This window comes from Numenius arquata, chromosome 2 (genome assembly GCF_964106895.1).
Source record: "Numenius arquata chromosome 2, bNumArq3.hap1.1, whole genome shotgun sequence".
NCBI classification, from domain to species: domain Eukaryota; kingdom Metazoa; phylum Chordata; class Aves; order Charadriiformes; family Scolopacidae; genus Numenius; species Numenius arquata.
The window spans coordinates 5094625-5109379 of record NC_133577.1 but is presented as its reverse complement, the minus strand read 5'-3'; the positions used below and the strand labels follow the sequence as shown (position 1 = coordinate 5109379).

Below are 14755 nucleotides of genomic sequence, written 5' to 3'. Positions count from 1 at the left end.
GGTTAGTTGCAGTAGGTTGCAGTTAGTTGTAGTTAGTAACTATCTACAACTACCTTGATTCCTGTAGCATGTGTCTAGAGCAGATCAGTCAGGTATTATTAGGGCCACGAAGATGATCAGAGGGGCTGGAGCACCTCTCCTATGAAGAGGCTGAGAAGGTTGGGGTTGTTCAACCTAGAGAAGAGAAGGCTCCTTCCAGTAGCTGAAGGGGGCTACAGGAGAGATGGGGAGGGACTCTTTGTCAGGAGGTGGAGCGATAGAACGAGGGGTAATGGTCTTAAATTGAAAGAGGGGAGATTTAAACGAGATATTAGGAAGAAATTCTTTCCTGTGAGGGTGGTGAGACACTGGAAGAGGTTGCCCAGAGAAGCTGTGGCTGCCCCATCCCTGGAGGGGTTCAAGGCCAGGCTGGATGGGGCTTTGAGCAACCTGGTCTGGTGGGAGGTGTCCCTGCCCATGGCAGGGGGTTGGAACTGGATGATCTTTAAGGTCCCTTCCAACTCTAACCATTCTATGATTCTGTGCTCTCTTATTACTTCACTGTTAGGAAGTAGTTAACCATCCGCCCTATTAAAATGAAACACTAAAAGGCAGGAAACCGTAGGACTGTCGCTAATCCTAACTGTATTTGAGGAATTGTATTTCGGATTGCAGTCATTTGCCAGCATCTGTGTAGAAAGGGAAATAGAATTAATATTTGCCTTGCAGTGGTAGTTAGTAAAGGGTCATTCCTGCCTTATGTTTGGGGAAGTTTAGGCAAATGATACCATTGTTGCAAGATCTACTTTTGCCTGTGCGGTGTGTCTTCTAATAGCTGTTTGAAATGTAAAACCGATTATTCCTTGAGCTTTTTAGCAAAGCTCACACAGACTTTGTGTGTATTAAATCAGAAGAAGCAGGAAAAGGAACAAAACAATAAACTTGGCAGTGGTGTCGAAGTCTGTCCTAATGAAGTTAAATTTAACATCAGTCTGAAACTAGGAGATAAAACCAAGATGTACTTGAACTCAACCTGGGTGACACAGGGTGGATTGTGGTCTGTGTGTCATAAGGCAAGGGAGTTCCTGTGTGATGAGGCAGATGGAAGTTTTCTGCTTCACTTGAACGTCCAAGGAAATCCGTTAGAGGTTGCCTTGATAATGGCATTTGATGCCACAGACCTGTCTGTAGGTTAGATCATAAAAATCCTTTCTTCATTATCCTTAATTTCAGTGTAGCTTGTTAAAAATGTCATTTTTTTGACTACAGAAGACATAGGGACAGCCATAAATTCATTTATTTAAAAAACCTGCTTGAATTAAGGTAATGTAGTGGAAGATGCAAGTTGAAGTCTACCAGAGATCTATAAGAAACAGAAACTAAGTGGGAGTTCAGTGGTTTGGGTTGTTTTTTTTCAAATCCAAAGGGAATGCTTTAGTACTTACTCCTCCTTCAACATGAATTTTCACTGTCGTGATAAGGAAAAACATGTTTTGAGGTTATCGTTCGGTGCTGCTGAAGTGTTTGCGTGCCTGCTGTGAGTGGAAGTGGAGAGAGCGTCTTGCGTTTCTCAGGTGAGAAGGTAAAACACCATCATCGATGGATCCGTAGGAAGAAAATCCAGGCGTTCAACCGGTATAAAATGCTTAACTGCATTCTGAGTTCAGTAATTCGTTCTGACTGGTTGCTCTCCAGCAATGCAGCGCTTTCTGAATCTGCTTCATCTCTGGTTGTGAAATCTGAGGTTCCCCTGCAGTTCAGAGAAAATCAGGCGTTCATTTCACCAGGGGGAGGAAAAAATAACCAGTAACTCTGTGCTCATTGGGTTTCTTGCTTTGGCATTAAATCTCCCCTCATCTTCCTTCCCAGAAACGATCAGTAGGTGTTACCTTAACAGCGGGCAGCTATGTATGATTAAAAAATTCCTGCCTGAGTTTTTGCTTTAAAGGAAGCGCTTTGATTTACCTCCGGAGGTAAAGGCTGCACCACCGAGCCCTTCTGTCACTTCTCTGTTCTTAAAGCTGCCCTTTCGCAAAATCCTGTTGTTACGGAGATCCCGCAGGTCCCGTCTGTAACTGGTCGGAGTTGCACACGCTGACTTGAAGCATTTCCCGACTGGCACCTCCAGTTCCAAAGCGGCTTGTGCCCATTCAAACTAAATTGCCTCAGTTTTGCTGTTGCCTTTGAGGTTCTGCCTGTTCCTGGCTTTGGGTAGAGCTGTGTGCGGTTGTGCCTGTCTGATGGTGCCGACGTTTTCCCCCCGCCTTAGTAGGAAGCTGTTGGAGGAGTGAGGGAGGAGTACGTTTTGTTAAGGCGTATTGTAGTACAGGTTTTCAAAACATCCATTAAAAAGTCCTCCCCTCCTCTTCCTCATCTTAAACCCTCCCAGGCCCCTAAACCAGCTTTACGCTGTGATGGCAGCTTGTGTTACTGATGCTGTTCCTCCCTCCCGTGTGGCCTTGGAGAATAAATCCACAGGATAGGTTAGGGATAACAGTAAGCAGAAGAAAAGGCAAACAGTCACATCGCAAGGAAGTGTTTTAGTTGGAGGATTTTGTTGAGGAGCCATTGCTGAGACACATCTGTAAATGTGAATAAAGAAAATGCCTAATAATCCAATTTATCTTAATTCCTTGAAAGCTTTGGTGAATATAGCATTACGGGGAACAGCGCAATTAGGTATTTGAAAGAAGTTGTAGTTATGAGCAGATAATACTGTGTAACTGGGGGAAAAAGAACTCCACCATTCTTCTGAGTAGAAGCACTTCTTAGTTTGTTACACTGTCGTCCATCTTGAAGATTTCAGAGTTTCTTAAGCAAAACAGCAGGAATCTTGACAAGCAAGATAAAAATCAAATAACCTCTCTTAAGAGCAAGTACAATCCCCAAAGCCAGATTTTTTTTTTTTATTTTATTTTGAAGTGAGCTCAGTTTGGGCAGGAGGCTGCCAAGTAGTTGGTGTTTTGAGGATACTGTGTGTTCATTGAAACTGCTGCCACCTTACTTTTTAATTCTTAGAAGGAGCTAGCTACAAGTTTACTGCGTGGAGGACCTAGAACATCTTTCAGTTGAGCTCCTTCGCGTGGACCCATCGTGAATCACGTCCCACAATGGTTAAGAGTTGGAAGGGACCTTAAAGATCACCCAGTTCCAACCCCCTGCCATGAGCAGGGACACCTCCCACCAGACCAGGTTGCTCAAAGCCCCATCCAGCCTGGCCTTGAACCCCTCCAGGGATGGGGCAACCACAGCTTCTCTGGGCAACCTGTGTCTCGCCACCTTCCAGGGCAAGGGGGGGATCAGGAGCCCGGGCACCTTCCCTCCGTCCTGCCCGCCGCTGCTTCCCCGAGCGCTGCCTGGCACCGGCGCGGCGGCGTTCAAACCTACCCCCCCCTCCCGACACCCCCCGCGAGCGCCGCGCCCTCGCCCTCTTATTGGCTCAGCGCTAAGCACCGGCTACTTCCTATTGGCTTGATTTCCCATCTGGGCCCGCCCCTGCTCCTGATTGGTGCTGCCAGCCCGGCCGGCCTAGCGGGGCGGGTTGTGCTCCCGCCGGCCGCGGCCTGAGGCGGGGGCTTGGGGGTCCGGCCGGCGGCGGGGGATAAGAAGCGGTGAGCGGGATCTCCTCCGCCCGCAGGCGGCTGCCGCGGAAGAAGGAGGGCGCCGGTTGCTGCCGGTGAGGTGAGAGTGCCGCGGAGGTCGGCGGTGGCTCGGTAGCGTGTCCCTTTCCGCCCTGACAGCCCGCGCGGCCGCCATGGCGCTGGTGGTGGATCTCCTCAGGCGGGTGCTGGAGTACTTCGGCTGGCCGCCCGACCAGGTGAGACCCCGGCGCGGGGCTGGGGGGAGGCGGGGGGAAGGCTATCTCCTGCCGGGCGGCACCTGGGGACCTGGCGGTGCCGGCGGGGGGACGAGGGTGGGGGGTCTTCTCCGCAGCCGTCATGGTTGCGGGGAGGACGGGCCGTCACGGCGGAGCCGCCGCATGCTTGCGGTAGGGCGGGCTCTGCCCCATGAAGTTGGGTTTGTCGATATGGGAGCGCTTGACTGAGCGCTTAACCGCTCACTTGTGGCCAGTATGTCTCGGGAGGTGATGGTCCCCATGTACTGGCACTGGTGAGGTCCCACCTCGAGTGCTGTGTCCAGTTTTGGGCCCCTTACCACAAAAAAGACATCGAGGTGCTGGAGCAGGTCCAGAGAAGGGCAACGGAGCTGGTGAGGGGTCTGGAGCACAAGTCTTGTGAGGAGCGGCTGAGGGAGCTGGGGGTGTTCAGCTTGGAGAAAAGGAGGCTGAGGGGAGACCTTCTCGCTCTCTACAACGCCGTGAAAGGAGGGTGTAGCCAGGGGGGGTCGGGCTCTTCTCCCAAGCAACAGGCGACAGGACAAGAGGAAACGGCCTCAAGTTGCACCAGGGGAGGTTCAGATTGGATATTAGGAAAAATGTTTACAGTGAAAGGGTTATTAAGCCTTGGAATGGGCTGCCCAGGGAAGTGGTTGAGGCACCATCCCTGGAGGTATTTAAAAGACGGGTTGACATAGTGCTTAGTGACATGGTTTAGTGATGGTTTTTTAATCAGAGTTAGGTTGATGGTTGGACTAGATGATCTTAAAGGTCCCTTCCAACCTAGACAATTCTATAGTTTTATAATTTGAACGTTGCCCACATGTGGGTTTTCCTGGGGTCACTGTTGCGATACAGCCATTCACATAGTTCTTTTTTATGTGAACAGAATGGGGGGAGGGGAGGAAACCCCAGTGACTTGAGCTGTTAACATTTTGCTATTTTAAATGACAGGCTATGCAACGATTCTCAAGTCCTGTGTTTTCAGAGACCTGGGAAAGGTATTTTATGGACCGGACAGGTTTAACAGCAGTGCCAGGGTCTGATGTTACAGTGTGAGTTCATGGGCAGCTCTTCAGTGAGCTGCCCATGGGTGTCAATAGCGAGGCACTGCTGCAGCTTGTAGTTCTCAGGAAATTCTTGGTTTACTTACATGAAACTACAAAAGTATCTCTAGGAGTATAAGTTTGAGGTATCCTGGTTGTTTTCTGGTTTCACCGTGGTGACTTCTTGTGTTGTTTTTTTTTTTTTTTTGATAGGCCATGTTTTTGGAAACTCGCATATTCGGCAACAGTATCTGTCATATAATCAGAACATGCCTTCCTTCAGCAGTCTCATCAAGTCGGCATTTCCAGCAGTTACGTGCAGTCATAAGGAAGTATCAGATCAAGGTACATGAAACTTATTTCACTTCTTTACTAATTTTTTCCCTTGAGACTTACATAGATGCATGCGGTTACTCAAATGTGCACTTTTTCTGTTTGTCAGTAGCGTGGAATGTAGCAGCTATGTCATGTAACTAGTAACATTCTTTGTTGGCCGTTGTGCTACTCTAAAATATACTGGGTACAGGCTGTATCTTGGCAGTGTTTTGAAAACAGTCTGTTAAAACCAGTGTAAACCTTCTTGAACTTTCAGCTTGAGAAGAGCATTGAAAAGTTAGATTAGCCTAACTACGTTATATTTAATTACATATAACATTAAATTATTTAGTAACTTTAATTGTAAGAACTGAGGGTTTTGATTTTGCTTCTCAGATAAAAAGCTATTTTGATTCTTAGGTCATATCTGCTTGCCAGAAAAAGGAATATGGATCTACTCGAAGCGTTGTCCGTAGACTTGGGACAATTCTTTCCTTAGAGCCCTACCCAAGACCTTACTTTCAAGTAAGCCATTTATTATTATACATGTGCTTCATCTCTTTAATTTTTCTAGTTTCTTAATTTAGTGATAGCTTTCCTGTTCTTTTTAGCTTGTGCAGCTCTTGTGTTGCATCCCTTACGCTCACTGTTTTCAAATTGCTTCAGCGCTCCTCAAAAACTCCTGTTGCTGAGGCAGAGCTTTTAGAATGTGCTGTATCTGGTTTCTTTTCATACTTTTATATGTTTTTTGCTTGCTTGTTTTTAGCTCGTTCAAGACCCAAGTCCGTTAGGTTACGATGAACAAAACACAGCTCCAGCTCCTGTAGCACCATCACTTGCTGATGTCCTGTGGGTGGCAAATGATGAGGGACAAGCATTTACTAGACTTAGGTAAGTGAAAGTAGAATATACCCATAAAAAGAGGTAATAAAAGTAACTTACATCTTCCCTTCTTTGTGCTGTGTGGTTTTGTGTTTGTTTGGTCTTTTTTTTTTTTTATTATTTTTTCCTAACCCTTTCAGAGTTCCAGCTAAACCAACCCTGGAAACTTTTTTTTTTTTGGGGGACAATTCCTGCTTATGTGAAAATTCTTACTATCTGTACTATTCTTATCTGAAAGATTTCTGAAATTGAGTCCTCTATTTTCTCTTCCTAATAGCATATCAGATGGTATTTTAATTTGTTTTCACTCACAAAATAATTTGCAAGAGAGGGAATTTAAGGGGAACTTGCATATTGCAACATACAATAAGATTATTCTTATATTTATCATTTAAGTTTACAAGCATTTTGGTAAATGTTATAAAGGGAAAAACAAGGAAAAAATACGTAAATGACTCCTTTTGAGTTTGATTACCGCAGTGCCATGTGTGTAAACCTTGACGGTTGCTTTGATGGAAAGAAATACATAATTTCTTTATTTTAAAAATGTACATTGAAAATAGTTCTATAACTATTTCTAGCTTTTACAGAGTGCTAAAGGAAAATATTTTTACAATTATAGAATATTGGAAGTACTGTGAAATGACAAACTATTCAGGAATTTGCTGACACAAATGGTGTACAAGTCTCTTTTTTTTTTTTTTTTTTCCCCCCCTCCTGCTAGAGAAGAAATAGAAAGTTGGCTCACTGTTCCTCTAAAGGATATATTCAAAAGCAGAGGATGAGTCAGCCAGAACCAAGGTTAAAGTTTGGATGCTTGTATTGTCTTGTACTACATTTGTATCGGACGATGTAATTCTTCTTCATATGGGATATGGGCATGTGTTTTTCTGTGATTTTTTTTTTTTTTTTTTTTTTTAGTGCTGCTTGCTGCTAATGAAACTACAGAAAACTGATGAAACGACACATTTTTTTAATTAGAGAAGTTTTGATAAAGTTGTGTTTCGTTATGATTCCTGAGATGTTACTGTTGAATTGAAAGATGTTACTGTTTGGCAGGGGGGTTGGACTAGATGATCTCCAGAGGTCCCTTCCAACCCCATGTGATTCTGTGACTGTGAATTATGGAAGATTTTTTTGCAGCAGATGTAAAACACTGGAAGAATAAGAATATTGTTAAAAGGAACTGTGGTCTGTTTTGTCTTGCTTGTGCGGTTCTTTAGTCAGTCTGATTCACAGATCTGTGAAAGTTCATTCTTTTGTAACTTCCATTCTTTCTTCTTCCTCCTCCTCTTCCTCTTCTCCTGGCTCTGAGTGATGTATTGATATCTTTTCCTTCTGAGCCAGTGTGAGGAGCAAGGGTTTTTGGCAAATCAGAAAGCAATGCGGCAGGTCTGATTTGAAGTAAATGGATGATTAATGTAAGGGAAAAGGTCTGGTTTTGTTTCACTCAAAACTTAGTTAATCTTGAATAAATAAAGTAAATCTAACTACTTTCTTTGTTTCATAATGAAGTTCTCATAGTTTGAGTTTACACTTATTCTGTGTTTTAAGGTTATTTCTGGAGGCACAGACTTGAAACAATTTGTAAAATTAAAACCTAAGACTTGTAGCACAACTTTCTAATGCAGTCTGTGTTTATATGTAGCTTGCAGAAGATGAGGTTCTTATTCTGTGCGTATTAAAATTCATTATTATTCTCTAGTATATTTTCTGAAAGATTACAACTTCATTGCTGCTTGCAATTTTCATCTCGCAGAGTTTGATGAATTACTAAAACGTGTGAAGCCTAATAAAGAGATCATTATTATCTCCCCGCATTTCATATCTACCATTTCAGGCAGGGAGGGGGGAGATATACCTTTATGGTACCAGTCTAAGAGCTATTGAACCATAACAGTTCAATCCTGTATTATGACCTTATGATGAATAATCTATCCCTGAGTAAATTATCTGACTTTATAATGACTCTTCAAGGATCTACATCATACTCGAGCAAAGGGAGGCTTAAAATATTTTCAAGGTTATGAGTAGTTAAAACGCGTAAAGTTTTCTTAAATAGGTTGCAAACTTTGTCTTGCTGAATAAAGATAACTTGCTCGAACAGACAGTGAGCAAGTTTTGAGATTTCTGTTGCTGGCTGAGCCTTTTGAAACTCTGTCTTTTGTTACTTTCTAGGACTGAGTTATGGAGAAAAGAAAAAAGCACAGCTTATCGTGACTTACATCCATGTATTTCGATACAAAATGTTCCTAAAAACAGTACACAAAAAGACAGTCTTGTTGATCAAGCAGCGCTCCAGAAAATCTCTGCACTTGAAGATGAGCTAACTTTCCTTCGCACTCAGATCGCTGCGATTGTTTCAGCACAAACACTGGGAAGCATTCCATCCCGTAAGCCTTTCTGGTTTGAAAGAAACCAGTTTTCCTTTTTTGGCTTTAGAGTTCCTTTCCACGGCTTGCCAGGTCCGATGTTGCTAGAGGACATCTCTAATTTCTCTTAACTGAAGCTACACCAACAAAATTTACAGAATATGGTATTTTGTTTCTCTTTTCAGTATTTGGCACTGCTTCCCCCACTTCTTTTTTTTTTTTTTTTTTATTTTATTTTATTATGGCCTGTTTGCCAATTTTGGATGCAGTTGATCCTAACTGATCTTTGTACTCGTTTCCCTGTTTGTGAAGAAGCCTAGTAACAACACTATCCATAGGCTACCGACTCCTGCTTAAAAAAGTTACAGACTGTTAATTATCCCTTTTGGGTTTTGTACTGTTTCTGACAAGTTATCAAAATAATGGATTAAAAAAGTATTCTAAGGAAGTCAGCTTTGGGCTTTAACAAAAAGAAATGGTGTGGCTAACAGCCACTAAAGTATCAAAGATTGAAGTGCCATTGGAGACCAACTATCTTGTGATATTATTATTTTTTTTATTTTCCTGTTCCCCCCAAAAAAAACCCTGAACCCAAACCAAATTTGAGGTCTTGATTGTCTTATTTGCACTGTGATTGTTCAAGTGTTTGAACTGGTGTGAGGGAGTTCATATTTGTGTGTGTTGTGCCAAGTGAACTTAAACAGTTGGTTCACCTCTGTGCTTTGTTTCGGTGTTCTGTTGGCACTTCTTTGGTCTCTTTGCCATTGTGTTCAGTTTTGTAGTCTATTTTACCTGATTTGTGGTTATCTCTTGCTTCACGTGGGACATTGTAATGCTCAGACCATTGAGAATGAACTGTTATGTAGTAGCAGGCTGCTTTGCTGATTTATCTACTGCTTAGGTTGAAGACACAGATGGAGAAAATCAGGGCAGCACAAGACGCATCAGATTCATTATTTCATGTGTCCTGAATCTGTGGCTTTGACATAAAAAAATTTTTGTTTTAAATATAATTCTTGTGTGATATAATGTGTGAGATGTGTAATACAGCCCTCTTAAAGGACTTTCTTAACTTAAAACTGAGTTATCCTAAATGTTGCTTAATATTGTTAATGGTGAAGGTAGACTGACTAATAAAAAAATCACTATTTTTATTTTATAAGTGCATCCAGAAGCCTTTAAAACACTCAGCACTCCAGATGGATTTTACCCAGTGCCAGCCATGACTTCTACGCCATTGTCTGTGTCTCACAATCGCTTCGCAATTCCCTCTCCTCCTCCACTTCCTTCTGGTGCACCATCTGGTGTTGATGCTACTAATTCGGCAGTTGAACTTATAAAACAGCGTCGTGCTGCGAGAAGCAGTGGTTCAGCTACAGCTGACAGTGCTGACCACCAGAGGACAAAGAACATTCCTAGTATGATGGATGTTTTGAAAGACCTAAACAAAGTTCAGTTGCGAGCTATTGAGAGGTAGGTCGAATTGACTTCGTGTCTGAGTAATCCAAGGCATCACAGTGCTTAAGCAGCACCAGAGAACACCAATGTGAAACGTCATTTAATGAGCAGCTACCGCTCACAAACTTAAGTTGGCAACTTCTAAGTTCACAGCTTGGAATGTAAAATATTTGGGACATAGCTTTTAGATGTATTTAAAACACAGCATTTAAAACTAGTCTCTTGCTGTAGTACGCAAATCTCAGGCTGAGGTGGGGAGGTGGCTGTGTTGCTCTGGCCATTGCTTACAAGGTGCCTACACAGTCACAGGAGACTGATCTGAACAAATAAACTTTTTGAATTCAATGTGAAAGGGCAAATCCTTGAGGAAACACTGGAAAACTACTGTTAACATACCCAAAGTATCCTGGTTCTATCTTTGAAGAGTTAAAGCAAATGCATGGTCTATCTTTTATTGAAAGCATTTGGTAAATTTGTATTTAGTGCAGTTGGATTATAAATATTTTTTGTGGGCTACTGTTTCAATGGTAAGCACAGCTGAGGTGTTACAAAAATGTATTACTGAAGACTGCAATAGCTCTTTGGGTCAGTGTTGCTCTGCTATGCAAGGTATAATAGAGGTTGTCAGATGTCTTTTCTGAACTTCTTGAGTTGAAAAAGTATATAAGAACAACTGAGTCTATATATGAAATATTTGGAGCTTTTTTATGTAGGAGAACGTCATCTACCAAAACTTACTGCATTCTTATTTCAGCATTGTCTTAACTCTGAGCTTTATCCCTGAAAATGACTAGCACAAGTCTTGGGCAAATTATCTATGTGCAGCTCTAAAACTGTCTTTGAAGCCTTTGTGCCAGATCTGATGATAATTTTTTTTTGGTAACAAAACTTGAGTTTGTGTGGTTTATAAATGGGGTTTTATGGTCACCTGGCTGCATATTTGATTTAAAATGGTGGTTTTCTTTAAATATAATTGCTCTGAGGAATTTTGTTCTTTCTTGTGAGACCACAGAAAGGCATACTGTTCCAAAATTAAAATGGATGAAGTTTAAATCTATGGTTATGAAATATGTCAGTGGGAGATTCCCACTAACATATGTTAATATAACTTACAAATGAGACCTCCTGTGAAAACTGCATGGTTTGGCTTTTTTTCCCCCCTCATTATTTGCATTACTTTAATACTTTGTTTTGATTTGCTGCTGTTTTTCTTTATGGAACAGCATCAAGTTGTATTTTCAGGCCAAGAATCTGGCTGACAAGTTGTTGGGTGTGTTTGTATTAGTTCTATTTGGTGATTTGCTGTAAAATAACATTAGCAACATTATTTGTGTATTCAAGGGTTAATAGGATAGGGTGTATACAGAAGTTGTGTCTTTGGATTTTGGGTCACTCAGCAAAGGATTAAGGGTAGGAGTCAATACTGTTCTTATTTTTTGTAGGTCACCTGGAGGTACTCCTCTTTCTAGACCCAAAAAGAGGCAAAGTTCAGATTGGGATCCAGTTGCTCTACTAACTCAAGCACTAAAGCAAAAATTTGCACATAAAAACAATGATGAAGATGATTCCCTGGACAAAGAAAATCTATCGTTTGATAGCTCCCCGTTTTCCAGTCCAGAGATCTCACTGGTATGTTTTTATATAAGAATATGTTTTTATATTCTTGAAGCGACTGCTGTTTTCATGGATAGTTGCAGGGTTTTTACGAGTCTACAGCTTTTCTGCAGTGTTTTTAAGGCATCAGCCTGGGTAGTTGCCTTTTTCAAGTATTAATCAAGGCAGAGAATATCAAAGATTAATTATTTTGGGTGGATTTAGACTGGTAAATACACTAGTAGATGCACCAAGAGGAAAAACTTAGACTCATCTTAAAAATTCAGCACATAGTTGACTTTGAACTATGGACATTTGCTTGATAGTAAATGGCAGATATCCATGCACGGAAACTGTGTCAAATTAGTAATACTAATTAATTTTACCAATAAAGATGCTGGGATGGTACAGAGAGGTCTGACTAACGCATGCTATGTGTTCAGAAATTAGAATGAAAGCATCGGCTGTAATATTTTTCTTTGAGGTAACGTCATTTCCACACAGTTTGCATCTTTAACCAGAATGAGATGTGATTCCAAATGCTGTTGCAAAGCCCATGAAAAATACAGATTTTTGCCATGAACAAGAACAGTCTGGTAGACAGAGCATCGGACTAAGGTGATTGTGATGGTTATCTGTTAGAGACTTCCACAAACCTCAGAGCTGCTGGGATGAGATGGATAGAAATAGGTGGCAGTTATTTAAACTGTGTGTCTCTGTTTAGCAATTCTAGCTTTATGTCTTGAGAGATAAAGATTTGGACTGTGGCATTTGTTAGCCTGATGGAGAAAAATAATCATAGAATGGTTAGAGTTGGAAGGGTCCTTGAAGGTCATCCAGTTCCACCCCCCTGCCATGGGCAGGGACACCTCCCACCAGACCAGGTTGCTCAAAGCCGCATCCAGCCTGGCCTTGAACCCCTCCAGGGATGGGGCAGCCACAGCTTCTCTGGGCAACCTGTTCCAGTGTCTCACCACCCTCACAGGAAAGAATTTCTTCCTAATATCTAATCTAAATCTCCCCTCTTTCAATTTAAAACCATTACCCCTTGTCCTATCACTACATTCCCTGATAAGGAGTCCTTCCCCATGATGCAAAATGTATCATGGAAATCCAGACATTCTTTGAAAGCTGCCACTTATGCGTGTAGCTACTTGCCTCGGTGAAAATTTAAGGAAAATTAGGTGTGTTTCAATTTCTAGCTATAATGTTGAGGGTTTTGTGGTTTTTTGTTTTGTTTTTTTTTTTAATTTCAGCTGCCACAAGTATTTTGCAAGTGAAATGTAACATATATTTTACAGACTGTAGTGAGTCAACAGCTCTGGTGCAGTCTTAATAAATTTGCCTGTGGACTTTTCTTTTTCCCCCAAAGTGAAAATTAGAAACTTGTTTAAAACAGCCTGTATTTTGGATGCTGTGGACCATTGCATTGCATAGCTGAGATGCCTGATTCCAGATACAAAAATCAAAGTTATATCCTGGAACAACTTGGTTATGGAATAGCTTTTGTTCCAGGATCTAACAGCTGAATAAAAGTCCTGAAAGAGAGACACTGCTTAAGGCCAGCATGTTAAGAGAAGCACAACAACTCTTCCCGACTCTCATTATTGTAAACAGCATCTCATTCGCTTGTCTTGGGTATAATTTTGTTTAATTCCATCCTTGTTCCCCAGGTTGGACGTTGCAATCTGAAGCCAAATGCGAAATCTAGCCTCATAACAACTGATGAAGTTAAACCAGTATCGACGTGGAAAGTGAAAGCTCATATTTAACTGATGGAGGCTTCTGAGGAAACTTCATAGGGTGTATAAGTGGCGGGTCCACTTACAAACTGCTGTCAGGTGCTGTAATGTTTTCTAGAACATGTCTCTCCTGTGCTGTTGGAGTTTGGATTGTAGAGTTGGTAAAATTGCCTCTTCCTTCTTAGCTTCCCAGCAGCCAAACTTATGAATGTGATGCACACAACCAAAAAAAAAAAAAAAAACTCCCCAAAAAAAACAAACACCACCCCCCCAAAAAAAAAATAAATTTATTGCTATGGAGAAATGTGTGTGAAACCTGGGAAATGCAGGAAATAAATATGTGTGGAAGGAAAATAATTATTGGGGTGGGAGCTGAGGTGTGCAGTCTGTTTGCACTTCGGTGTAAATAGTGAGGAAGTGTAAATGTCTTGTTAGTGAGTTATATATAACTGACTGTATGTAATTAGTGGCAGCTAATACTGTTTCATTAGAATAGTATAAATGTCTCAATTTTCTTTGCAGTTTGCTGAATACAGCTCCATATTCCATGTGCAAACAGTATTCTAACTTATTTTGGGTCGGTAGATAAACTTTTATGTTTGAAAATTTGTCACGCTGTAAGTAAACTGCAGGTCGTCTGTTAAATGCCTACAGTATAGGGGAGTTGTGTTCTGAGATAAAAAAGACCTCCTAGAGAGATCTGTGAGCACATAGTCTAAATTCCATGTGTAAATAACATTAACTCCCTCCTTAGTGTCTCCGTATGAAGTTTTGTTCACGAGAGTTTATAAAATAAATTTTTCTTTCTATCATAGATGTGTGTGGAAGTGGCATTTTTGTGCTGCAGACTGGCTTTTGTGTATCTTTAGAGCTGACCATATTAGACGACTTCTTAAATAAATTGTATTATCTAAAATGACTTAAAACAGAGCTTCAGAATACTTGGAGTCCCTTATTTATGTCCAGTTTATTATAGAATCATAGAATGGTTAGAGTTGGAAGGGACCTTAAGGATCATCCAGTTCCAACCCCCTGCCCTGGGCAGGGACACCTCCCACCAGACCAGGTTGCTCAAAGCCCCATCCAGCCTGGCCTTGAACCCCTCCAGGGATGGGGCAGCCACAGCTTCTCTGGGCAACCTGTTCCAGTGTCTCACCACCCTCACAGGAAAGAATTTCTTCCCAAGATCTAATCTAAATCTCCCCTCTTCCAATTTAAAACCATTACCCCTTGTCCTTTCACTACACTTCCTGACAAAGAGTCCCTCTCTGGCTCTCAATTATGAGCCACCGCTTACAGTAGCTGCCTTCGCTTAATTTTTTTGTTTAATGATCCTGATGTATAAAACCAAAATCCTATCAATTAGACCGTGGACTGTGTCCCTTGTCTTTCCTGTGTCTTCTCTTCCCCTTCCTGCTCACACAGAGTACACTGGCAGCTGGATTCCCTCATACTCCTGAGTCTTATTTGCACAGTTGTAAGAAATTACTGTGCAAATCCCGTCCTTCTGTTTTAATTTTAAAAGTTTTCTTT

General features: G+C 41.7%; 1 protein-coding gene across 1 annotated transcript; it reads left to right on the top strand.

Annotated features, from left to right (window-relative positions):
- The first annotated feature begins 3733 nt into the window (after nucleotides 1-3733).
- MTFR2 (mitochondrial fission regulator 2) lies at nucleotides 3734-13252 on the top strand. The gene is made up of 8 exons (XM_074169149.1): nucleotides 3734-3796; nucleotides 5074-5205; nucleotides 5596-5700; nucleotides 5942-6066; nucleotides 8236-8450; nucleotides 9602-9902; nucleotides 11330-11516; nucleotides 13154-13252. Exons 1-8 carry the CDS (start codon nucleotides 3734-3736, stop codon nucleotides 13250-13252), a joined length of 1227 nt encoding a protein of 408 aa, XP_074025250.1.
- The last annotated feature ends 1503 nt before the right edge of the window (nucleotides 13253-14755 follow it).

What these genes read in the sequence shown, in the direction of transcription:
- MTFR2 (XM_074169149.1), top strand. Translation starts at nt 3,734, where the DNA reads ATGGCGCTGGTGGTGGATCTCCTCAGGCGGGTGCTGGAGTACTTCGGC. An exon ending in ACTGGGAAGCATTCCATCCC is followed by an intron (nt 8,451 to 9,601) that starts GTAAGCCTTTCT and finishes AAGTGCATCCAG; the next exon opens with AAGCCTTTAAAACACTCAGC. An exon ending in CCAGTCCAGAGATCTCACTG is followed by an intron (nt 11,517 to 13,153) that starts GTATGTTTTTAT and finishes CTTGTTCCCCAG; the next exon opens with GTTGGACGTTGCAATCTGAA.